The sequence below is a fragment of the Catharus ustulatus genome, chromosome 2, assembly GCF_009819885.2.
Source record: "Catharus ustulatus isolate bCatUst1 chromosome 2, bCatUst1.pri.v2, whole genome shotgun sequence".
Classification (NCBI taxonomy): domain Eukaryota; kingdom Metazoa; phylum Chordata; class Aves; order Passeriformes; family Turdidae; genus Catharus; species Catharus ustulatus.
Genome location: NC_046222.1, coordinates 99,652,713 through 99,680,442, shown reverse-complemented (window position 1 = coordinate 99,680,442; position 27,730 = coordinate 99,652,713). Strand labels below are relative to the sequence as shown.

General features: G+C 40.2%; 1 protein-coding gene across 1 annotated transcript; it reads right to left on the bottom strand.

The window, feature by feature from the left end:
- RAB20 (RAB20, member RAS oncogene family) lies at positions 1 to 27,730 on the bottom strand. The gene is made up of 2 exons (XM_033086239.1): positions 27,468 to 27,730; positions 1 to 1,270 (listed from the first exon to the last, which is right to left on the bottom strand). The coding sequence occupies exons 1-2, from the start codon at positions 27,637 to 27,639 to the stop codon at positions 759 to 761; spliced, it is 684 nt and encodes a 227-aa protein (XP_032942130.1). The 5' UTR covers positions 27,640 to 27,730; the 3' UTR covers positions 1 to 758.

The window sequence follows — 27,730 nt, the reverse complement described above, 5'->3', positions numbered from 1 at the left end:
TTGATTTCTTCCCCAAAACTCACCTATATTAAAAAGAATTACAAGAGAAAAATGGAAGGAAAGTAAAAAACTTCCTCCTGCAACTTGCAATTAGAACAGTAAGAGCTGGGATACTGCTTGTTAACACAAGCCCACTATGGAAGAAGAATTTTCATTAATAAAGTCTCCAAATGAACAGTACATATCCACAATGATTTTAATAGTTCAGCTTCTGAATTGTATGTCATGTCTGACATAAAAAGATTGCAATTGATTTATTAGATACAAATATAAATATACTTGGATTTTCTTTTTTCCTTAAGAATAAAAAAGTACCATGTGTTCAATCTTCCAAAGTTAGAATCATAAGGGAAAAGAAGATCATCATATGAAAGTTTTCAAGAGTACACAAACAGATCTTTTACATGCAACACAAAATGGTAAATCACTAAAAATCAGAATCTTTCCAATCTGTCCAAATGATTGTCACTATCCATTGTAATAACGCCATTTGTCTTCAGAGCCCATGGAAACTGGCAAGTCTTACTCCGTTTTCACTCATATTCCCATTTTTTTATACACAGAGCTTCCCAGAAGCCTTTAATGGTCACAAGAGTTATTTGGGGTTTTATTTGTTTGTTGTTTTTTTATTTTTCTTTGCATACACCATTTTAGTCTATTTATTCCTTGACTTTTCTTTCTGGTCAACTGCAAGCAGTTCTTACTCCTCATTTAGCTGGAGTGAAAAATCCCTCCCCTTTTCTATGTCACAACATGGTTCAGGCACAACAACCTGATTTTGTCCTTTTGGCTGGCTTGTAGTCCGTGATGTCTACAGTTTGTGATGGCCCCTCAGCCTTCTGCCGTACAATTATTGGGACTACCATGTCAAACACAGTTTCAAAGAGGTAGTCCACCTTGTATCCTGTCTTTGCACTGGTCTCAAAACACATTTTCTCAGCTGCTGGAACATCCTTCTCATCTAGCATTTTGTATTTCAGTATCTTTTTATAGAGTGCAATTGCATCCTCTGCACGGACCTGTTTTCGCACCTTTGAGCCACAGCTGGCACCAGGTCTATTTTCATCCGGTGGTGAAGTACAGTCCTCGCTGAGGTCAACTTTATTTCCAACAATAGCAAAAATGCAGTCAGCACTTGCACTGTCTGTCAGTGCCAAGAATCTCTCTTCCAGCTCTGTCAGGCTTTGGAGGCTGTTCACGTCGTACGTGAGGATCACAGCCGCCGCTCCTCTGCAGTACATGGACCCAAGGCCGTGGAACTGCTCCCGTCCTGGCAAAGGTTTAAACACAACAAATGTCAGAGTGCTGGAAAACACATTATTAACCAAGTAAGAGAGTTTAAGGACTTTTAAACCAATTTCACAAGTCTGGATGAAGCAGTGAAGGTAAAAATGTGTTATTTGTAGCATTTTCAGGTTTTTCTTTCTGGAAGAGGAAGAGGTTTTTCTTTCTGCATGAGGAAGCTCATGCAGCATTCATACTTGCAGAGAGAAAAAAAAAAACTGGTTTCTTTTTTTGATATATCGCATGCTAGCTGATTTACATCACATTAACTACAACCCTGCTTGCACCCACAGATGGCCCATCCATCTACTTCACCATTTACAAACAAAAAAGTTCTACTGTTTCAAGTTCTGCTGGAATTCATTGCTCCTATAAATCCAGCATGCATTTTCAAGTACATCTAGTCCAGAAATCTGTATCAAAATCATCAATCCACTTGTTCCTAGCTTTGAAGGATTTTGTAAGCTGTATAGTCTGATGTTACATGCCCACAGTTCTCAAATGCATTGGCTTTACAGGAAAATTCTCTTCTGGTATCCAGCCTGTAGTGATATGCATCTGTCCCACAACCAGTTTTCACACATTTTTTTAGAATGCTAAACACACAACATACAGAAAATACTAATATATTCTAAGAGAAATCTACCCTGACTCAATAACCAACAGATAAAACATTTCTTTCTCTTCGTTCAGGCACTATCTCTGAGTACATCCAGTTAAACTTTGATGGTGTCCTTGAACTTAATTTCTTGGAAGACAAAATTGACTCTTCTTTAAATCCTGGGAATAAAACAGTGTTCTTCAGTAGTTGCAACAGGACTAAGGGAAATGAGGCAGAAGACAAACTGTGCTTTCCTTCCTATTGAGAACCGCTACTGCCCAGATACTTGTTACCTGTAGAATATGCTGTTTGTTTTACTATCCAAAACTGTATCAAGAAAAAGCCAAAACACACTGGATTTCAACCAGCCATCAGAGTCAGCTTTAGGTCACTACGTAAGTGTGACTGAACAAAGAAAAAAATAAAAAAATTAAAAAGAGAAAAAAAGTCAACTACACACTTATGAATGTTTAAAAATCAACATTTCCCACCTCTTTTCATACAATCTTTTTGCACAGAGCCTTCACTTATAGAAAATCTGGAAGAGATCTGGTTACATCCATCTTCTGCACAAAGCTACTGACCACCATGAGCTATTTCATCATCATCAGTGATTCATCATGAAATCCTTGTAAATGACCATGGAACATGAAAATCACAAGAAATTAATGCTGAAAAATGCAGGTCAGCACACATTGGGAAAACACATCTGCACATGAACACACACACTGCAAAAGGAAACCAGAATCTACCTCCAGTTGGGAACAGAACAGTCACTACACTAAGTCCTTCAACAATCATCAGGACTGTACTCCACAGCTGCCAGAAGAGAGACAAAGGGCTCATCGCTATCAGTAAAATAGATCTGGGAAACCTCAAGCTAGAACATGAAATCGAAATCTCATTGCACTTTTAACACTGAGTGAAACTCTGGTAATTCCCAGAGAAACAGATTTGGAAAGGCACAGAAAGAGGGGTAAAAGCAAGCTGGTGGGAATGCTCACAAGCATGTGAAACATTTGGATGAGGAAAAATTGTGGGATCTCTCAGAATGGTGGATGATTGAAAAAAAGGGTAGAAACAGATGTCTATAAATTCAGGCCTAATGCTGAGAAAAAAACAAATAGCTGTTCCTCAGTTACTTTCTTGTCACACAGAAAATGAGGATTTCACATCAAAAACACGTGTATTTTAAAGACTTTCCTCAAAGTGAAAAATTGCTAATAGCAGTTAGATAACATTGCAAAGGTCAAAAGTTCAGTGAACAGCATCCAGAAAATCATTAGGCAAAGTTTATGGAAATTTGTTCCGGTGTAATTTTGTATAACCTCTGATTTGCTTTCCCTCAGCCAAAGAAAATTTTTAACTTATTATCTAGGAGGTTAGAAAAAAGGAGGTTTAAAAATAAAAGAATAGCTATACCCTTGTTTAGGTACATTGAGTAAGGGCAAGGGAGACTGGGATACAGGGGAGTGAGGAGGTCAGTCCTTTTATGCTTTTTTCCACCAATCTCATGCTAAAGTTGCACTTCAGATGCACTACAACAGGGTTTTTTAATGTCCCCAATTTTTCAATAAAAGTTTGCACCGTGACTGATTTTGTTCTCACACAAACCCCGATTATACTGTGGTCTGTAAATCACAATGGAACATGTATCTCCCTCTGCTCTCCCATTTCAGATGCCTAAGCCATAAAACGCAGCCCCCAGAATAGTTTGCTACAGCAACCAAGCACTAGAACAATACTATTACTTGTTTAATGGCATTTATATGCTAATCTAATCTTGCACAATATATAATATAAAGCACAATATAAAACATGACACTTTTACATGGCAACTACCAACTGACTACTTCTACAAGTAGTATACTGTTGAAAGGGGGAAAGAAACAATAAGAATTTACCTTGCATAAGGGACTAATTGTGTCAAAGGAATTATGGATAGTCTCCTTTGCTCACCCTCACAACACAATCAACATGCAAAAAAAAACTCCACAAGAGTGGAGTTTGCAGCAGTTTCCTTGTACAGACCACTTCGGACACTTAAGGGCTGGAACAACTCTAATTATGGAAAAAAAACCCCAAAACTACACAAAGTATTTCAACTAATATCTGTCTTCAAGGTGTCAGGCAAAATAGCATCAGACATTAGGATGAAAAACTCACTGCACGAGAACAGCCATCCCCTTCTTATAGCCAGTTATTTTTAACTCTGGACCCACCTGGTCCTGCTCCAAACATATATTTTTAAAAACAATTAGTTAAATTAAATGGTAAGGCCTGAATCCAGCAATTAAACAATTTTGCCTTTTCAAAAAAATAAAGGTAACAGAAGAGTGACAGAACAATTAAATAATTTGCAGTCAAAGGAATTGCGAGAACCACCAAATCAACCACAAAGGCACAACATCAGGGAAAATTCTGAAAACCAAGGAACCAAAAACTAATTTTAATTTTCTTTTCATCTTTGTATTTTGCCACGTTTAGAGCAGTTCAACAACCCTACAGCTGTATCTGCAGCACCATTAGCTTTCCAGAAGGTCTTCCATCGAGCATACAAAGTCCTGTTGGAGACTTCAGACACTCACAGGCAGCACAAGCAATGAGCATTTTCAAAGTACTGCGGTGGTTGCCATAAACAAATCAAAGAGTTTTGAGCCAAAAGGACCTCAGCACCATAAAGTTTGTAATGAACCTAACAAAGAAAGAAGGGAAAAGCAGACCTTGCAAGAGAGGTTGGCTTGACAAATAAGCAAGACTAAATTTAAAGTGTACTAAGACTTGAACTTAAGGACTCCTACAGCACTTTGACCTCTCAGCTGGAAGGCAGCAGCCCCTGTGAATGCTTTCTCTGGATGGGACAGCCCATCCAAGCATCCCAATCACTTCTCAGATGTGGGATTCACTGACAACAGCAGCACCTCAGTGTTGTTCTTGGAGCTCTCTGCTTGCCCACAGCCCCTGAGGGTGATGTCCAAAGCAGCCCATGAAGTTGCTGTGGATGTTTATGAGAGCAGATGCCAGATTTGAATGCTCCTTACCTACCACCTCTTCAAAGGCTTTCACCACAACTTCTGAAGTGGCACAACTTCACACAGACACACCATTTCAAGAAAACTTCTATCGGAAGAAGTTTTAAATCTCTCAGTGCTGAGTACGCACAAGAATCCAAAACGGGTTGTTACTTTCAGTCTGGAGGCTAATAAATATTGAACAACAAATACTGAAGAGTTAAAAAGGGCTTCAATAAAGCACGAAAAAAGTACTGCTTCTACTCTGATAACACAGTCTGAGTAGCAGCATAACTCGGTTCCTAAGGTAAATACATAATGGGGAAAAGTACACAAAGGTGGGCTACAGAGGCATGTTACATTAAATTACATTAAAATTGCACAAGATCACAGAATTGTCCAGGAAGTGCTCAGTGTATAAACCAGGATTTGCACAGTACTAGTAGAGAGGGATTAACAGAAATACAAGGTATCTGCTAGGTTTTGCCTTTCAGATTCTTTTTCTGCTTTACAGGAGTCTGAACTTGAGTGTGCACAGAGAGGGACAGGAACTGTACCCTAGGGAGGTAGCTAGAAGAGGAAAGAAAAGAAAAAGTATGACACCCATTACACAACACAGAAACCAGTATTAGAAATAAATGAGCTTTGAGGTTTCAGCTGCAGTAGATGAAGGTTCAAAGGGTGACCCTTATGCTCTTGAGTTACCTCAGCAGGAACATCCTCACGATCACGAGAGTAGACAAAGATCCATTTTGAAAAGGGAACAACATTTCTTTCTGTTCACAGACAAGGCAGTAAAGTTGTGACCCTTTAAAGGACATCAGGGGAAATAATTTTGCTAGGAACTGAGATTTCTATTCGTGCACATACACCAACGTATGTAATGACTACCAAAGAACAAACAGTAAAGGTCCCTAAAGGTTTCAGGAAAATTCTCCTGCCCACATATGAGTCAGGTTGTCAAGTTTTGACAGTGATGAAGTCAGAGTTCTTCATTAACTTGTTCAAGATTGGTATTTATTTCTTGTAGGAGGCTTTATCATATTTCCCTTGAAGTCAGGAACTGTGTTAAGAACTGGACTACACCTGTGGTTACTGGGGGATAAAAATAAAGCTCTCCATCCCAGAGGATCAACAAGGAGGACTAAGTAGAAATTAGTGGAAACACGAGCCACAAAGCACCAGAGAGTCCAATTTCTACATGTCCAGGAGTTGTCTGAATACATGATTTCCTGATCTGCCAGAAAAATGCCAGCATTTGGTTTTTCTTCAAGACAAAGTTCCCCATGGAATGAAAATCTGAGAGGGAGAGAAACTAAATAATTGAACCAACAAATCCAAGCAAACAAAAAACTCCCCCACAACACACCCTAGCCCTCCCCAGAAAAAAACAACCACCAACCACAAAAACAATTAAAATTCATTTAAGATCCACCATCACCCAGTACTATACATTCACAAAGCTGCATTGCAGGAGACACATACGTTGAAGTTTCAGAATTCAACAGATGTCAGCTCTGCTAAAAAAAACAAGATGACGTTTATTTTGTTTATACTCATTACTTAGATATGAATCAACATTCAAGGCATGAACTGTGCCCTATTTTAGCAGCTTCTATTTAAGTTATTAAAATTAGATATGTATGTCGTGGCCAAAGCAGAATATAACAAACATAGGAGAGTAGTGATCTTAATACCCAAAGGGCTTTAGCTGCATGTATTAAAGTAGAAAGAGCTACACATGGAAGAAAATAACAACCACATGGGTTAACTGAACAATGAACAAAGGAAAATTCTTTAATACAGTTCTCCAAAGAGAAAACATAAAAAACAGTCAAGAAAGTGGGCTCAAAGTAATATACAATTCAGATATGCTTACTCCACTTCTAAACACAATTTATTCTGAATTGTTAATTCAAGAATCTTTACCTCGTAATAGAAGACTTAAATTTCTGAAAGAAACCATCTCTTCCCTTAAATCTGTGCAAGTCTTACTTAATGAGCAAATACGTTGAGTTCTGAAGGAGTCTGAAATTGCCAAGACCCTGCAAACATTCCCACTCTACAAACATGAATTATTCTAGTTTTCTAAATCTCCTTCTGCAAAACAGCAGCTCAGTGTGAGAAAACAACTATACGAACCAGAAGCAATCATTCACTTCTCACTTTAGCAAGACAAGAAATCATGATCAAACTGAGCCCTGTCCTCCAGTCAGCTTTAATTAATGTACTAGAAATATCACATTTCCACTAACACAAATGTGCCACTTGGACACAAAATCAGTGACTAGAAAGACTAGAACTTGCACACTGCACAATCATTTTCTATTAATTACTTAAGCACCCTCAGGTCTTGTCTTAGAAAATGGAAGTTATTTTAAAAACGCTTGAAAAATAAATAGAAACAACACAGCTTCAGTCTTCATAACATTTTTCTTTTCACTCTGATTTAAAGCACAAGAACATGTAAAAGCACCATTCTTGTTGCACATGATTCCTTCTTCCTACCAATTTACACACACACACACAGAGTCCTTAGCACAGAGGTTATACACAAGCTTAGATCCAAAGCAAAGAGCCAAGCCTGACAGCATTTAGGTATTTATACTGCTGCTTTTATATAGATAAAGGAAATATACTGCATGAGCTGCTTCTCCTCCCCTGGAGGCTGGTGCTCAGGAAGGCAAATATACTCTGGACATTAGTTCCAAGTGCTACAAATCTCTTCCCATAAAAAAGATCATAATATCCCAATGGAGGCAAGTCCCAGATTCAGAGGAGTCAACGATGTATTTGAGCTGACTGCCACAGATGAGAAAGCTTTATGAACTGTAAGCAGTGAAGCAGAAGATGCTTTACCTAATACCTTTACCTCCATGACATTTGAATAAAAGGTAGATCTTGAGACTGCAGTGTGCTGTTTTACAGGAGGAATGCAACATTATTTTCCTGATCTGGAGGTGGCATTACATTATGTCACAATAAACTAGTCCCCCCTGAATTCACATTCTGAAATTTCATACAATCTACTGGCAGTCTATAGAACAGAATTTTATCCAATATTAAAAATTCAGTTTAATACATCTGATTTTTGTCTGGACAAGCAGATAAAATTACTCACGAAAATCCAACTAGTCATCTTACTGGAAGCAGACAAAGTTTCGATAAAACAGGAAATGCCTTGGCACTGTTATCCAGAATTTATGAGCTATGGTTCAGTATGACTTTTATCCTGAGAGATTAGGCTGTACCCTTCTACATAAAAATATTAAAGGGATTTTTTTTTTTTTTTTAGAAGACTACTAAACTACCATCAGTGATCCAATAGTGTCTGGGATAAAATACATCCAAAAAGATATGTAAACTCTGTTACTAGGAGATCTAAATTATGACAGAAATAAACATCAAGGAAAAATACACAGAGATAAGTGAAGGCCTGTGAGAAAGGGCTAATTCTTAAACACATTTTTTAAGAGAGCACAAATCTTACCTTTTCTCTTCAGAAACAAACTTATGCAGGAATACTCAAGAGATATTAATATATTCTCCATGGAATAAGAGGAAAATCTACAACAGGTTGCAGGAAAAGCTGGATGAAATTAAAAGCATTACTAAGCATCAAGGTCTTTTACCAGGGATTCTGTCTCTAATATAATATGCAAGGGAAAAAATAAAACTCATCCTTTATTTCCATTCCTTTACATAACAAAGCCAACATCCTTTTGGACATCTAAATGTGCTATTAAGATTCTGCCAAGAGAAGCCAACTATCCCCTAGAAGACTAGTCTACACCAATATCTACTATGTTCATTAAGAAATGCAGCTCACTCTTCCTCTGCTTTATCTAAGGGTACCAAAAGCACAAATCGCATTTCTACACAAATTAAAACCCCACCACAATCAGTGTGTCTGCGAAAGGAATTAATTCAGAGTAAGTATAAACAAAAAGAATCACTAGAAGGGATCTCAAAGAAAAATGGTGATTACTTACTGAAAATGGAAATTCCACTGTACTTCATACATAATAGTAATACATTTAATGAAAAAAGCTTTATGCAGATTGCTTTCAGCCTACTTCTTTCCTCTCCCCTTAAAGTGTAACTACTAAAATAAAGCTAACTAATATGCCATAAATAAGATTTGAAGGACATGTTTCAGCAAGATCAACAAATACAAAATATATAGAAGATTTTGCACTAAAATTCTACCCACTTCACCTTCTCTTTTCCTGAAAGGGAAGTCTTCCCTTAAAAAGAATTAATAATTTTGCTAAAAGTAACGCTGTTTATATTTCTTTACAGATGCAAGCTTATTGCTTGTTTAGAGCATTTCCAAAAGGAAAGTTACACAAATCCCAGGATGGTTGGGGTTGGAAGGGACCTCTGGAAATCATCTAGTCCAACCTCCCTGCTAAAGCAGGTTTGCCTAGAGCAGGTTGCACAAGATAATTCCAGGTAGGTTTTAGAACATTTCCAGATAAAGAGGATCCAAAACCTCCCTGGACAGCCTGTTCCAGTGCTCTATCACACACAAACTACAGAAGTCTTTCCTAATATTTAGATTACACTTCCTGTGTTTTGATTTGTGCCTTCTGTCCCTTTTCCTGTCACTAGGCATTACTGAAAAGTCCGGCCCCACCATCTTGACACCTGCCCTTAAGATTTGTATGCAGCGGCAATTCCCATCTCAACTGCCTAAAATAAATGACAGCACCAACTATTATTATGTGCTTCTCTTTATAGTTCTCACAAGTAAAAAGTGCTCATCATTCCATTTTGGCAGTGTTTCCTGTTTTCTTTTTTGCCATACACCCCAGAATGATTATAGGCAATCCACTAAAGAAAGCCCTGATTTGTTGGGAGAAAAATGTCCTTTATGTCCCTGACCTTTCAAAGAAAACCCTTTCCTTGTCAAACTCGAAGTATACCAGTAGGTCAAGCAGTTTTAACCAACTCTAATTTTTATTAGAACATCAATTCAATTAACATTCCAAAAGTGATACTTTGGCACAATTCACATAAAACAATTCTTCCAAAGAAGTTCACTTAAATGGGTCTTTTATTGTTAGGACAAATAGCACACTGAGAAGTTATGCAAGAATGTCAGCGTGGTGTGCTGCACATCACATGTCAAACTCTGCAAGATGTGGTTAATGATTTACAGGATCATCTGAGCATTATCTGAAGAAGATGGGTTGTTTTTCTTCACAAAAGGCACACACAAACCCCTATTGAAAAAGAATTGCAAAACAGAAAATAATGGGAATTCTTTTCTACAGATTAGTTTTATTTCATATTCTCCAAGAAGATTATCAATCTAGGCATGTCTGATAGAAGCTCCAAAATAAAATTAGTCACAATCTTTTTCTGATGTGCGTAGCCTTAATTCACAGCCTATCTCCAAAGAAACAACAACTGAAACATGGGTAAAAATTTCCTGGTTTTTTTGACAGTTAACAGTGTGATAGTTTATGGACAAATCTGCTTTGAAGTAAAAGCCTAATTTTCTAAAGGCAGCTAAACTAAAAGCAGATGCCTTACACAGGTGCCAATCAGTTATATCCTGCAGAGCATTCTGAGTTCCAGAGGTATCCAAAAATGATGATTACCACAGATGAAGCCTTCTCACCCACTGCTCAAATATAATAAACATTCCTCAGTCATCTTGTCAAATCCTGTGTCATTCGATCATGGATTATTTTAAATATTCCAAGAAACTTTTGAAATCCAGACCTGAAGAGTAGTTTGTCAATTTTCATTCCATAATGGTAGTGAAGGCTTGCATTTCTGGTTCCCAATGACAGACCTGTCAGACACACTCAATGAGAGGAGGAAATCAAGTTTATGGGAGAAAATAAAAAAGGGAAGAAAAAAAATATACAGAACATGATCAGAGACCAAGTGTAATCTTCATGCAAGTTTTACCTCCTGCATAATAAAGATGATAGAATTTCACTCAGTTCTTGTCTTGTGACCTAGAAGGAATTTGTATTCTATAAGATATCTAAAGAAAGGGAAGTTAGTATCCCACCAATTAGTTTGTTGGAGTTCAGTTTTCAGATTCTGAGTTCTGATATATTTTTAGCTTCACAAAGTAATCTGTTCAAAATACAAACACACCTCCCTCAAACACCAATCTAAGAAACACGACATTCCCCAAACCCCAGAAAAAGTCCACATTCCTCCAAAAAGGTATTCCCCTATGACTTAACCTCCTTCTTGTCAGGTCAGAGAAGTGAATAGTTTTCACTCAGACTCTTTGGCATATTTCTCTAAACTACAAACCCTACCCATAGGGCCTTTCTCCCATCTTTCCATATTATTTTATTACCAAGAATGTAAAAAGAATCTCACTGAAGTACTTAAATTCTTGACAACTTTTACCTCTCCCTGCACTTGTACTTTCCAGAACAGCTCCTAGGTTCTGGGACAGCACAAGGTACCAAGAGTTTGGTTTGCCATTTGCTACCAACTCAATGGACCGTGCCAAACACACCGCTGCCCAATGAATTTAGCTTCACCTGTAGCCAGCACCCCTTAACATTAGTCTCTCTTCATTTGCAGCTTTATACATTTGTTTAGTCTGTATATTTCTAGCTGTAATTGTATTTTTATAAAGAAACTTATAAACACAGTGTATTTGGACTAACATATTTAGGGTTTGTATAATCAGCAACGTCTTCAGCTGCACAGTGCCTATATAATAGGAATCTTCTCTGATACTGCTTCTCCTTTATTTACAAGATTTAGCCCACAAGTTTCAGCACAAAAAACACCTGCAATTTGTTCTGCTGCATAAATGCAAAATTCTTTTTCTTGCTGCCAAGAATAAATCAGAACTTACCATTCTAATAATTAAGACTGAGCTCCTAAACTCACAAAAATTTCAATTTCAAAATAGACATTCCCATAGAAACACCAGTATGCTTTCTATCCAAAGCTATCACATTTCATAAAAACACAAATATGCTTTCTATCCAAAGTTTTAAACTTCACCATATTATGTCTAGCAATACAAAGCAGCACACAGAGACACAGAGAAAACCTCCTGACCACACTACATAACATGTTTTTGCCAACAAAAACTTTGGCTAGACCCACATAAATAAAAAACCCTATTTGTAGTTAAAGATTCCACTGCTACCTTTACAATCCTTAATAACTTTCACATTTAGCTAGCTGGATTTACTTTCTTCAAACCATTCATTTTATTCAGTTCTCTTGATGTACGGTGTTCATTTCTTGGAAAAGGAGATAACCCCAGAAGGTTCAAGCACTTCATGTGTTTTCAGCTGCCTGGAAGGGCAGTGCCTTGTAAAAGATGAAAGAAATAATCTTAGAATGCCAGACCAGCAAGTGTACCAAAGTGCACCTTCAACACAAAGGGAAAAAATGACAGCAATTTTTAACTGTTTCTCTCTAAAATCTCACAGCTGTGAAGGGAGATTTTTATCTCAACACTGCTATCTGACCAAAGAAACAAAGGCAAGGCAGATTGATGGGACATTGCCATCCTGTCTATGAGCAAATGCTCCACCAGCACTCCAGGTGAAATCTAGCATCAACACCACGTCTACTGAAAATGTGGCAGGGTGCTAAATCGAGCTAATTAAGCTAAATTTAAGAAGTTCCTAATATGCCTCTACTGAAATCAGAGCAGGAATGCAATAATGAAACTAGAAGTTTAAGTCAGCATAAGTAAAAAGCACTGATGTAAAATTCTTGTGAAACTATGCGTCTAAAAGAAAAGCTGAAACTGCTGCTTAGAAAGAAGTGGCCATTTGGTAGCTTCCCTTAGGGAAAATATGATTTGAAAGAAATCATAAGGGGAGGGGAAAAACCCTTGGATTTACTTTGGAAGAGTTCTGCAGGAAGCAGTATCACTGAACACTTAACTGCAGCAGCAGAGCTTGACGGTTAAATATTGCACAGCAGAGAACAACAGAGAGGCCAGTGACAGGACAGGGCTGTACAACCTGACCTAGGTGAGACTCACTTCTGAACTGTGGGAGAAGCTTTTCAGCTTTAACACCTGCTGAAACACCAATTCATCTCCTCAAAGAAAAGTACCTTCTACAGAAAACAATTCTTTTTCCACAGGGTGAGTTCTAAAACCAGCTGTTTTTTCTTTGCAGTACCTGAAAACTGATACTTTTTCCCTTCATTTACACAGGGGTAAAGGCACTGCAGATGAGCCCACTTCCCTACACAATTTCCAAGCAGAGGGTTTTGCCAGGTCCTTAACTTCAGAGTCACTCAAAGGAGACCAAAGCCCACGCTCCCTCCCAAAGCTTGCTCTTCAAACTGAGTAGATCTTCAGCTCAGGCAGGAATGCATGGCCAGGTGTACTCCAGCGTGGTTTGACTGGCACTTCAGGGTCAGGAGGGCACTCCACACTTACTGGATGTTTTATATTGCTTAACAAGGAACTGGCAGGTTAGCTTGGTGTGCTGGTTTGGCTGGGGCAGAGTCAATTTTCTTCACAGTACCCAGTATGGGGCTGTGGCTTGGGATTTGTGCTGATGATTTGGGAAACCACACAGATAACACAAGGATATTTTAACTATTGCTGAGCAGCACTTGCACAATACTAGAAAATTTCCTGCTTCTCATATACTTCAATACATATTTTAACTTTAATTAATAAATAATACCTTCTTTAACCAATATGTACCTTAAGAAAGAAATCTTGAACATGCACAAGCAGGCCACCCCTATGTGCTGAAAGACAATGTAGCTTACCTGCACTTGATTGAATCTATCACCATCAGTTCACAGAAAATACCAAGTTGTGTCGATCTGCTGGAGCGGGGGAAGGTTTGGCCAAGGGACCTGGACATGCTGGATCAATGGGGAGAGGCCAGTGGCACAGGGTTCAACAAGACCCTGCACCGGGTCCTGCACTTGGCACCAACAAGCCCAGGGAGCAGCACGGGCTGGGGACAGAGGGCTGGGAAAGGTCCCAGCAGGAAAGGACCTGGGAGTGCTGGTCAACAGCGCACATCCCATGGGGAGAGGCTGGGGGAGCTGGGTGTTCAGCCTGGAGAACAGGAGGCTCAGCAGGACCTTATTACCCTCTGCAATCACCCGAAAGGAGGGTGTGGCCAGGTGGGGGTCAGCCTCCTCTCACGGGTAACCAGCAACAGGACAAGAGGACATAGACTTCAGCTGCACCAGGGGAGATTTAGGTTGGACATTAAGGACTAATCTCTTCACAGAAAGGGTCATTAGATATTGGAATGGGCTGTCCATGGAGGTGTTTTAGGAAAGACTGGACGTGGCACTGAGCATCATGGGGTGACTGACATGGTGGTGTTTAAAGGTTGGACTTTATCTCAGAGATCCTCTCCAACCTATTTGATTCTGTGGCACCACCCAACCAGCAAGGGGGTCAGGGGTGCACAAGAAATTGGGATGCAGCCAGGACAGCTGGACCCAACTAACTGGAGGGATATCCCATGCCATATGGTGTCATGATTAGCAGATAAAGCTGGGGGAAAGGAGTAAGAAGTGAGTGATGCTCAGAGTGATGGCACTTGTCTTCCCAAGTCAACATTACACATGATGGGGCCCAGCTCCCCTGGAGATGGCTGAAGTGCCTACCAATGAGAAATGAGGAATGGATTCCTCATTTTGCTTTGCTGGCACACAAAACTTTTGCTTTACCCACTAAACTGTTATTGTTTTAACCCACAATTTTTCACACTTTTACCCCCTCATTTCTCACCCCCATCCAGTGGGGCAGGGTAAGCAGGAGGCTGCTTGGAGCTTAGTTAAGATTGCCCTCCTAAACATATCTCAATAAGCACTCTGAAATCCTACCACTTGTCAGCATTCCTACCAGCTCTCAGTAAAGAATTGTTAAGTCAGAGTCTGACCACTACCTCACAGACAAGAAATTCTTCCTGTTTTTCTTCATTCTTTATTCCTGTTTTAAGCTGAGTTAGGTTTTTTAACTTCCTCATTGGATACTTTGCCATAGCCTTAGCACTTTACAATCTCTTTTACTAAAATCAAAATTCCCCATGGGAAGGGTAAACTACATACATACCAAGTCAATCAGTACAATGTACCACACCATTTTTTGAACAAGGAAACACCATAAACTTAATAAACATCCTAATTAAGTTAAGGGAACTGACATTTTAGAGACGACAAGAAGAGTTTATTGTTACTCATTGCAGACCCTCTTTGGATTAAATTTTGTATCCAACCATAAATAAAATTAAATGGTCTACTTTTTTAGAAACATTCTGCTTTTTCCATATTGTAACTTTAACCCCAATATATGTATTTCTGCCTCCTGGCTGTCAGTCATTTCCCTTCCTCCCATGTATAGGAGGCCAAACTATGAAGCAGCTGTAAACTCTTTTTGGCACATCCACCCAATAGGAGTCACACACAGTAACACAGTGAGTTAGCTTTCTTCCACACACCCACAGGAGAGCTTCAGAGCTTGTTGCCCAGAGAGGCTGTAGGTGCTCCATCCCTGGAAGTGTTCAAGAACAAGCTGGATGGGGCCATGAGTAGGCTCATCAAGTGGGTGGTATTCCTGTCCATGACAGGGGAGTTGGAATTAGATGACCTCTAAGATGTTTTTCAATCCAAACCATTCTCAATTCTTGTACAAGAGCATTAGCTGTGGCAGTGCCTATTTTCCATCAGCACCACTTTCATGATAATTCTTTCCATTAATATTTAAAAAGCACTAGCAGCAGCAACAGAACCCAGCCCTACCCCTCAGTGCCCCACTTCAGGGCCATCCCAGGACACCAGCCAGAGGCTTTTAAGAGCCTGCACGAAGTTCAGTATTTAGACAGTTTCAGGGATCTCCAGCCTGTTTCTACCACAGCATTGGGCCAACGGAAGCAAGAGGTTTTTAGCCTTTAGTAATCAGTCTGAAAGGTCACAGAGTCATGGGAATGCACCTTCCAACCCTACCACACAGCCAGAGACCATTCTCTTCTCCCACGGCTGCAGCCCAGCTTTATTCAGTACATGCAGGGGCACTGCAGTGCAGAGAGGGACCCAAGCATATTGGCCACACTTCCTTTTCAAGACAAAATTCACTGCTGGGCTCATATGCAGGCAGCACCTCAAGCACTATTTCCATAATTTTTTTATCTTACTAATATGTTTCCATGTTGATTAGGAGTAGAGGACAGGAAGAAGAGAAGTAGAAGCACTTCTGAGTCCTAGCTTTTACAAAACTGAAGTTAGCGCAAGAGAGCAGCTAAAGGCTGGTATTCATCACTGATCACTATTATTAGGTGAGGAGGGGGAAGGAAAGGCATCTACAAATCACAACATTCACATTCCAGAAAACAGAGTCCAGGTTTCACTAAAACACATTACAGAGCTGGGAGGCTGTTTTGTAAGAAGTGACCTTTTGTGTCACATGTTTCAACAGTGAGGAATGATTCTTGCACACATAGCAAGTAACACAGTTGTCCAAAATGCTTCAGAAAGTTCTGGTTATCAGATCGATAGCAGGGACCCCCAGCTGGTCTGTCCCAGCAGTTACTTGTCAAGTGCCTCTTATTTAAGGTTAAATCACCTTTTGGTGAAATGGAACTGAGGCACAGTAGATACCTGTATGTGAGCTCCTGATTTGTCCAAGTTTAACTTCAAACCAGCTTTCACTAGCAATTTGCAAAATATTTAAACCTTGCTAAATATGTAGAAATAAAGGCCATGGATCCTGCAGACTGAATTTAAAAGTCTACTGTTTTATTTTTTTGAAGAGAAATTCATATTAATAACTTGGGACATAAAATTAACCTCACTGATTGTGATTTGTTTCAATGTTTTCAATGATTTATAGGCAGGTTCTCAACCAAGAACACAAGCAATGAATTCATGCATAGCTAACCGTGAAGAAAATTATAGCTGCTTCTATTCCTTACTAGCTACCATCAGTTTCTATTCTGCTGAAATCTTCTTCACTGGATGCTTCTAAATAGCTGCTCTTTATCAAAAGCAGGAGGCAGTTCTGGGTATCCAGTGGGCAGCCTTCAGCAAGTATGAGAAGTGGGAGACTGTGCCAGACACCGTGCTGCTACCTGGGTTTTACGAGAATGTATTTAAAACTTGTTCAAATCATTAAGATAATTTTATCACACGACACGTGACTTGCGTTTTCAGAGCTTATGCTAACTAAGATAAACAAATTGCCTTTATATTTCCAGCACTACTTCTCCCTTTTAATTCTACTTCCAGCTTCTCTGCCTACACACTTAAAAGCATATGTAATAGCCACAGTTTAGGAGCATTAATTGAGAATTAAAGAAACTGTAATCAGACAAGAGGCATGGTACATAACCTCATCTCATTATCGTTCTCCAACCTGGTACAAAGGGAGCAGCACTAAAAATCATAAACAACTCAGTTCTGAGCTTCCTAAACAAAATAAGCCACAAAGAGCAATGTTACCACTGTCCAGTGTCTGCCCATTCAACCCTCATGCCAAGAGGGGAAGCTATTTACAGAAAGGGAACTGCTTACTGATTTGCTTGCACTGTATCTTTTTCTTTCATAATTAGGGCAGTTTCTCTAGGTCACAAAGTGTCCTGACACTCAAAGAGAAGATAGACCCCAACTATTCCACTTCCACTGCGGTTCTCGGACTTGAAATGAAAAAAGAAGCCAAAAAGGACAATGTGGAAAGGGTCAAAAAACACTAGAAGAGGAAGGGAGATAAGGGAAACAATACTAATGTCATACATACAGCTATCTGCTGAAGAAGGCAAAACTCATATCCCAAAGATAGTCTTACAGTCCCACAAAAATAAGAAGTAATCATACTGGTAAGGGTTGGAAGAGTTGACCAGTTTGAGACATTTTTAGTTTCAGAAAATTAGAGATTTAGTTTTTCAAAAAGCAACAGCTTGTATCAGGAAGGGAAAAAAAAAAAAAAAAAATCAGTCATCATACCAGAGGGGATTTTTTTGTTTTGTTTTAAAACACCTAAGTCTCACTTGCAGCAAACCACAAGATTTGACGATCCTTTTTATGAGGCTTGGAAGATGCTGACTCAACACAGCTTTTTCTTTCATTTATTTTTGTAACTCTAAGCCACTACAGATTCTGGTAATTTCTCCCTTTTCTGAATGAACCTGAATTTTGAGAGCAAATGATAGGTGGAAAAGAAACAAAAAAAACCCCTCTAGAACATTAATAAGATCCTTATTTCTACGTTCAACAATTAAGAAAAGAACAACAGATTTATATGCTCAGATCACAGATCCAACTATGACGAACAGAAACTGAATTTTTGAGGCCTTTAACAACAAAATCTCACATATTTAAATACATATGGTTGAATATTTTATATGACTAAAATCTCACAAGTAGTCATCAGCTAGAGAATGTAAATCAAAATTTGTCCTTTTATTTCAACTGTACTGAAGACCATTATTTTTAAACTATGTAAAAGTGGTTGGATGGCCGGACAACACATTTTCTCTGTATTTTGTAAGAATCTCCGGAAGTACAAAAACAGGAGTTAGGAATACTAAATGATGTAACAGAGGATAGAAAAATGAAAAAGAAAGGCTGAGGGAACAGTGAGAAGTATCTACATCAAATGCTCACACAGGTCTCCAGACTCTCAGCAGGGATCTCCCATTAATGGCTTCTTGGCCCATGCAAAGCCAGCTTCAATTCTCATCTGCTTCCTAAGAGATGGAAAGATATTCTAGAAAATTCACAAACACATCTGATGATCTATCTCCCTTCAAAAACCATGTTAATAAGCACTCTTCTAAATTTGTTTCTTTCCACACCCAGGCAGGTGTGGAAATCTTGTATGTTTATTGAGTTGGTTGCCCTAAATGAAGCTATCCTGAATCTCCTGTGATGTAGGATGGCAAATTACTTATGCTAAGAATTCAAATTAAGAGCAAAAACCCACTCACTTCCTTTGACCACGTCTGCTCTCTCCAATACACTTGCATAAGTTAAGTTTAATCACAACCTGAAATCTCATTTCCTAGGCATATCTTCAGGTACTGAATATGAAATTACAGTTCATCAAGCACAGGAAAAGGAACTTTGATGCCTTTTGATCAACCCCTTGGATGTCGTACCCAGTGTTTCCCTGGAAAAAAGGAAATCATTCAGACATGGAAAAAAAAATTCTTTCTATTCCACAATTTTTAATGGTTCCAAATGTATCCAGCACAGAGTCAGCGTTTTTCTAGATGGAGACCCAAACAAGGGTTATTTGTTTGGATATTTTGCAATAGCAAAATGTGACTCAGATGAGGGATTACTATGTGTACCTTCAGTTCAGGCAGTAAAACTGTGCCATTTGGAAGTGGCTTCAACACGAGACAGCAATTGCAGTGAAGAAACAATTCATCTCGATTTAAGATGTGATTGCAGTGTGAAGTAAAGATACTTGAACTAGTCCATAGAGCATAAGGAGAAGCTCAGCCAAGGCACTGAGAGGTTGTTGTGAGTTTCCCTGGTTTTGATATTGGCGTCACCATGTGCATGCACTGAGGTGAAATTAGAAACACACCAAACATGATCACTCAAAGTAGCAACTGTAAAACAACCAGTAGCCAGTTACCTGCCCCACATTATATTTTAAGTATCCACAGTCCCCTTCCTTGCAACAGAGAGCAAAAGTAAATTGCATAGTCAACAGAAAGACACCACAACCCTGACTGCCCAAGTTCAGGCACCTAGACAAACAATACTAATTTTAAATACCTGTTTGCATTTCATTACAGAATGTGACTGTATCCCAATTTAAAAAAAACACACACAATTGAGTCAATGTGTGTTCCTTGTATTCATTTATCTCTACATTACAGCTTATGAAGCATTCTGCTGTTCTATGCAACACTATTTACTCAGAAGAACTACTGGGAAAAGCCTTCCCCAGCCCATCCCATCCTATCCTATTCCCCTTACACTCAAACTGAAAGAACTGTTGTTTCTTAGACAGCTCAGGTACACATTTCACAAAGTCAAACTAAAGAATGCAACAGGGCATTAGTGACTTGTTTTCTTGCCCAGAACACCTTGCCTTTGCATATACCTTCTAGGACATCAGTTTAACTGAAGCCAATAATCCAGTTCTTGGACACCTTTATTTTCTAGTCTCTCCTACCAGATCCTGATCCACTAGGAGGATGAATTTCCATATATCTACAATTTTTGTCAGCAACTTTGCCACTACATTTACACTGTTTTACTAACCATTTCCCGTGTTCATGCCTCCCTCCCTCACACATTTTCAGTGCTCTCACAAAGCAGACAGTATTTAAACCAATCTTTCAGCTGTTGAGTCAATTTTGACGCACATCTGCAAAATACACCTCTTCCTTCAGTAACCAGGGAAGAAGAATGTAATGCCAGAGGTGCAAACTCTTCATTCGGAAGATTCTCCATGTTGCTCCAGCCTAGAACCTGTGACTTTGAAAAAAAAAAAGGCATAATCAGTCAGTTCAAGAACTTGAACAAACTCAAGTCCTCTTGAGGACACCAAAGCTGCTCAAGTTTGTCGAGCCACAACGCCTTGGCATGATCCTGGACAGCTTCAGCCAGGCACACATCTCAGGTCACTGATACTACTCAGGGAGAGATGAGGACTTTCCCACTTAGGCTACAACAGCTCAGTCACTTTGCACACTATCATTAAATACCACATGCAACGTGGGGGCTGGAACACAGAAGGGAGCACAGAGGTTTGCACACAACATTTATCTTGGCCTGCATCAAGCACTCTTGAGGTGCCAATAACCTCCCCACTAGCTTGCCTCTGCAAGTCAGTACTAAAATTACACATTAGAAATAAAATTCTGCTTTCAATAAAGTGTGTTAGCTATAGCTGAATAAATTGTGTTACTTTTGTCTTCTGTTTCTTTTTGATATGTATTCTTCACAATTCCCTCTGACAAGGTATTTCCATATTTTTATTTAATTTGCATACAAAAGCACTTTCAGCTGCAGTGAATTTGTTACCTTTGACTTTACTTGTGTATCATTGTATTTTCAACAGCTGGACACAGAAAATAGAACTTCCTCCAGGTCTTTCCCCAGGCAGTTCATTATTTCTTCATATTTTTCATCACCTTCCAGCTTATTCTGCTCTTTTCAAGAAACATTCATTACAAAAAAAAGTAATCCAGAACATTGTTTCACAACAACAAAACCATGTTTTCAAGGATGGTCTAAAGCTTAAACTTTTATTTCTTCCACTGAATCTGCTCCAGAGGCTTTAGATACAGAGCTCACTGACAGTAAAGTCTCTTTAGGAATTTCTGTCCCTTCGAACTTCCACTCTTATGGTTTCCTTTTCAAAATATGCAAATATATAACCTATAACCACACACAGTAATCTCAAGGAAGCCACACTATATGTGTATGAAGCACTGATCTTCATAGATCATTGTTTTATATACAGCAATCATGAACAACTAATTGAGGCCAACGTAATATTCTGCAAAATAATTTTCCCAAAGGCAGAGAGGAAATAAAAATATTTTAAAAATTTATTTTAAAAATTAAAAATCAAAGACTTGTCGGTAACTGGCCCCTAAGCTATGACTCACCAGCAACAAACTTGAGGGATTTTATTCTCCATAATTTCCAACTTAGATGCTGTTTAGTTCTCACCTGTTGAGTGCAGGTACATACACTCAGGAGCCTTGCTCACTGACGGTCCCTGATGCCCAAGACACTTTTTGAGGTGATATCCCCTATGTCCTTCCAACAAGAAACCTCCTTGACTAGAGATACCTCACTACACATTCAGCAACACCCAACCCTAACCGCTGCCAGAATTTCATCAGGTGCAGAAAGGCACATGCATCAGAGCCCTCTTCGGCTTCAACAAATCTACCCAACCATCCCAGCTTCTTCTTTTCTGCTGTAATCCTCTATTTCCCAAAGTCAAAACCAGAATAATATCAAACAGAACGGCTACTGTAGTGTTCACTTGTGAGGAAATGCGTCACCTAAATCCTCCTTTGCTTTGTTCTGTTTCAGTATGATGGAGGACCATGTTTCCTCCCTACCTACTGTCAACTTGCATACTGCTCACCCCACAGGGCAGTGTTTGGTTCTAGCTTCCTGGGCTGATCTCACATTCTGAGCCACACCCTACATCAGATTTCCCTTGAGAACCAAGCTGGACCACTGCCTTTACCAAGAAATGGAGTGTAGCTGCATCAGGGGAAGTTCAAATTGGTCATTAGGAAAAGATTCTTCACTGAGAGGGTGGTCAGTCACTGGAACAGGCCCCCCACAGCACCAAGCCTGTCAGAGTTCAGGGAGGTCTCTCTTGGTTGTATAGTGTAATGGTTTAGTTTTAAATAAACCTGCAAGGAGAAGGGAATTGACCTTGGTCTTTATGGGTCCCTTTCAGCTCAAGATATTCTTTGACCCAGTGTGCACAAGGGAAGTGTTCATCAACACAGATAAATTCTTTAAAAAAAAAAGAACAAAACCAAACCCACAAAAACTTCAAAGGCTAATTAATCAAGAGAGGAACCTAATCCTTTTTAAGGGGAAACTAACACATTTTACCAACTAAACATTCACACCTTGCCCGAGAGAGCTCAGCACAGGCAGCTTGCCTGCATGCAGCCTATGAAACCCCAGCAGCCAGAGATCAGAAGCTGTGAGAAATTCACACGTGCTCACCAGCACTGATTAACATCAGACACCAGCAAACCGGTCACAAGAGGTGTAAGCACTCACTAGGCAGATACACTGCAGCTGACCCAAGGCACAGACGAGCCTTTTCTAGGCAATGTTTATCTCCTTTGACTCTAACTATACTAGCTCTGACAAGTGTTTAAATATATATATATACACACACACACAGGTAAAAGTAAATGGGTGGAAGATGTAAAAATATGAACCGATAGCTGAGTATTCACAGAATTTAAAAAATCAAGTCAGTCCTTGCTGACCCGTAGCTCAAGATGAGAAGGAAAACAAGGAAAGCTTGCTTTCCATAAAGTTAACTTTATGTTTCCCCATTAAAATGCTGCATGAATATCTGCTGGCAAGTTCAAATCTCAGCCTCTTAAAACTGAACTAGAGGACCCTGATGTGAACTTTCTAAAGTACTGATCATTCATTCATACTACACCAGCAACACAGAACACGACCACTAATAATTAAGAAACCTTGGTGCTGGGGTTAAGAAACCACTTATCTGTCAGATGAACAAATATCAACTTAAAGAGACTGAAATATAACATGCAGAAAAAGTTTTACTTTTTGAAATACCAAGGCATAAGAAAACATGCCTGAACATCCCAAAGACTCCTGCAATATCATTATTCCAGGTTTAATTGTAGAACAGGACGAAGACCCTCAAAACTTCAGGAGGTTTTGTGCTGCCAGACATAAAATACTAGCTCTGAGCTACAGGCCATCAGCACCCAGCAAGAAGTTTTAGTTTACCCTGCAGCTGCTGTCAGCACTGCCTAGAAAACATATACACACACACACATGTATATACACACACAGAAATACATACATATAGCTTTGGCATCCTGACCCACAATCATTTTGTGTCAGGAGGAAGTTCTTGTGGATGTTGTTGCTTACTTTCCTTGTTTCAGAAAAATACTACTTCAGAAAAATAGTACAAAGGTCTCAAAGCATGTAGGCAAATGCTTTAGAGACTAGGCCTCTATCCAGCAAATTAGTTCTTTAAAATGCTAGAAGAGTTACTTCTTTTGTACAGTTAATGCTCTTTTTTTTTTTAGTTCATTTGAATTAACTAATCCAAAAAGAAAACAAACAAATGTAACTTGTCGCATCAGAATATAACAAGTAAATAATTCTATGCAGCAACCACAAATACAACAGCAGCCATGCTAGGTCAGACACAAGACTCTTTCCAAGCCTCTGACAATGGAGAAACAGCCAAAAGCAGGAAAAGGAGAGCTTTGAAACATGGTAAGCATATGATACTTCTCCCAAGTATTCCTCCATCTGTGGCTTATTTGTTTCCTTGACTTGAATGCAACTTTCAAATAACTTCTCTCATAATCATCAAATTGGAAACGGGAAATGTTGAACTATTTGCCATGAGCATTTACATTTAAAAAAATCAAGTCTGACAACTTTTGCACACCCATTGTACGGGGATTGTGGATAAGAACATGAAAGATTTAGACTAGACTAAGTAGCTGATTTTTCCAAGATAAGGAGGGGTGTGAATGTACAGCTGAGAGTCCTCCCTAGAATAACTGATTTACACTTCAAATCTAACTTGGTAGAATAGGTCAGGTGATCACAGTGATTTCATTAAAGATAACACAGAAATGCACATTTTAAGCACTGTGGTAAGGAAATTTAATTCTTCCTAGGAAAACAAAATTTTTCTAAATTCAGAGCAGGAAGTCATGCAAAATCAACAGAGTGATTAGTGAAAATGACACACATTTTTAAATAACTCAGAGAACCACCAATTAAACTTGTCTAATACTAGTAACCATGCATACTTAACTTTTGATCCATCACCACTACTGCAGATATTCTCATCAATCACTGAAGTCTAAGCGTGCACAAACATCACTTTGTATTACAAGAATGAAGCTTCAGTGTATTGAAGCTTGTATTGTTACAGCCAAATGCCAACCCCATAGCAAACAAACAACCACACAATGGGAGCTGCAAGTAAAACACAGGCGACTTCTGTGGAGAGAAGTCCCAAAATTAATAAGCAACAACAAAAATAAACATACATTCACACACTAAATATAATATAAATGGACAAAACTTTAAAAGAAGATTTATTCCAGTTTAACTTGTTTAATTACATATTGAGCTAGTACAGTAGCTACTACCATGCATACCCAAATTTTTCTAGGCCAAATCTTCAATATTTCTACATCATCATACATTGTATAAAGTGTTATTGAGGTATTAAGACAGACATCCTGAGCTGGCACTCAGCATTTAGATAGGTGGGACGGGTGCAAAATTTGGTCCATGTTCTTGTCATTGCTGTGCTAAAGAATTTTAAATCTCCTGGATGATCGTTTGTTGCTGGATTTCTCTGTATATCTACAAACACATAATTAAAGATAGCAATGTATCAGTATTTGATAACCCTACACAAGAATCCAGTAGTTAGCAACATCAGGTTAATAAACAGACAAAAGAGCTAATTTTTAAACTTCTCCTTACTACACATTCCAAGCTTACTTGGTACCCACCTGGTAGAGATAAGACAGTGAGACCAGACCATAGAGAGATAAGAGGTGCAAACCAAGGTCTCCAGACACATTGAGGCCAGCAAAAGCTTAAGGTCCACACAACACAAAAATAATAAACAAATAACACTGACTTTTGAATCCCCTTGTGACTTAACACCAGTTACAGTGTCAACAAGGTCCTTTACTTCTTCACCAGGACAGCAGAAAGCACATATGTGCCCTGGGAGCTTCTGCTTCTCCCAAGATTAATGGAAGCTGTTAATAAACAAAAACCTACAGGCCCAACAGTCTAGCCCAGTTTTGTCAACTTACTTCCATCATTCTGCAAGAGCACAAGTCAACAGTGCAAGAGCCCTTGCCTGTCCCCGAAACACGAGAGGCGACAGCCAGGCTCAGTGCTCACTGCAACAACAGAGAAGAATGAGGAAGACGTGTTATGCCACCCTGGTACTATACAGCAAACGCTTCTCAACTGTTGCTCTGCAAATACAGCTTCAGCAACTCTGCTCCACAAGTCCTGCTGAGCAGCAGGAACTTCTGCCACACAGCTGTGCACTGGCAGTGGCCCTGCTCCACGGTGCAGAGGGAATTGTGTCACCGGGGAAGACTTGAGCTCTGAACAGTTGCATTGTCCTGAGACAGATATCACCTGGGTGCTTCACCTGACACACGGAGACTCCAACTCTGCAGCTTTCCAGATTCCACATAAAACCGGAAACTGATTCCTCAATTAACACAGAATAAAACATTGCAATAAGAATAAAAGAATGACAATAAAGGGCTCTAAAACCAGCAGATGAGCCTTGGAGGGACTTATGTATGATTGAAAAAAAAATAGAAGGGTGTAATGGAAATTGCCAAGGAACAATCTCACCAAGACAGACAGTTTTTCTGTTGAAATAAAGCCCACTGCTAATCACCCGCGGGGGTCTGGCTTACTAGAAACAAGCAGCAACTGCCCTCAAGAGACTCCCCATAGTAAAACATATCAATTCCAAAATTAAAGTAGATTAAAAGAAATACTGCAAATTATACAGAAAGTATATTTAAAACAGAGCTACTGGTAGAGAGCTTTCACAATAGTAACAGATTACTAAGTGCAAGAAAAAGCTCTGAAACACCTCCTCCCCACACTTCCCAAAAGAGTTTCTGTGTAACTTTTTGCCAGTTTCATTTCTCCCCTTCCTCCTCCTTCTCAATTCCTGACACAGGAAAAGCCATTTTAAACTAGATTGTGACATGAAGTGACACAGCAAATGAACTTCCCTCCCAAATTTCATCAAAAGGAAACTGGAATATTGCACGATGCTGCAGCTCCACAAATTTCACAAGGACATATAACCTATGTTCTTCATGTTGCCACTAACCAGTTTCAAAAATCCAGCTAAGCATGGGGGAAAAAAATATAGTAACAAGATTATGTTTGCAAAGAACAACTTAAAGGCAAGACCGTCCATCCGTCCATTGATTTAATTTTGCAGGACACTCTGGTCCTGCACGACAGAGGAGAGCTTCCTGCCTTAATAATCAAGAGCAAGGCATTCATATGACTGATACCACAAACCACGTCTCCAGCCCGTGCTCTCCACCTCCTCCAGCCCAGGCCTCCAACCCGCAACCCACGCTCAGTCCCGCATCCCGGAGATGCTGCCTGTCACAAGAATGGAGCAGAATCCCCCGCTGCTGTCCCAGACACGAACTGCGGGCAGCCCACGCTCTTTGTGCACCAATTTGTTCCAGCTGCGGTGAGGGAACGCCACGTCCGAAGGGCTGCGAGCGGCACGCGTTCGGAAGCCGAGTGTCACACCAGCTGATACCAAACTCAGCAGCACACAACGAGAAGGGATGAACAGGAGCTGCAGCCTCTCTGACTCCTGGCTGAACTTGTAGTTAGCAGCCGTCTACTCGGGTAAAAGAAAGCAACCAGGCACCGCAGTCCTTCCTGTACATCCACATTTCGCAAAGCAATTCCAATAATACCAGCGATGAGCCGTTCTAAGGCCCCTTATGGCCCGTGTCTCGTCAGACTCTGCCCTACCGCCAAACCCGATGATTCAGGGTTCCGACTTCCCCGCAGTGCCGATAAGCAGCGGGGCAGGGCTGCCGGCGCCTCCGGGGCACGGCGGGGCTCACGGCTCCATCTCCCGCCCGCCAAGCTGTCCCGAGCCGGGTCACCCACCGCAGCCTTTCCCACCAGCAGCTCCTACGCTAGGGCCGAGCCAGAACTAGGGAAAAGAAAGCCCAAGGCACGGAGGGTGCGGGGCAGCCCGCAGCAAACACCCGCGGGTTTCGGGGAGCCCCACTCCGCCGGGAAACGCCGGGAGCCCCGCGCCGGAGCCGCATCCCGCCCGTGCCCCGCGCCGCGGTCCCGCTCACCCGCGGTGTCCCAGATGGAGATGTTGTACGGCCCCCACTGCTTCAGGTAGAAGGCGCCGCCGACGGTGCTGACCGTCTCCTGGAAGCGCCGCTCCATGTAGCGGTGCAGCAGGGAGGTCTTGCCCACGTTCATGTCCCCCAGCAGCACCACCTTCCCGTCCGGCTTCTTCATCGCGGCTCGGTTCCCTGCCTGGGCCGCTCCCCTTGCCCGGCCCGGCCCGCTGCGGCCGGCGGGGCCCCGGAAGCGGCGGGACGAGGGCCCA

What these genes read in the sequence shown, in the direction of transcription:
- RAB20 (XM_033086239.1), bottom strand. Translation starts at nt 27,639, where the DNA reads ATGAAGAAGCCGGACGGGAAGGTGGTGCTGCTGGGGGACATGAACGTG. An exon ending in CTCCATCTGGGACACCGCGG is followed by an intron (nt 1,271 to 27,467) that starts GTGAGCGGGACC and finishes AACCTTTGCCAG; the next exon opens with GACGGGAGCAGTTCCACGGC.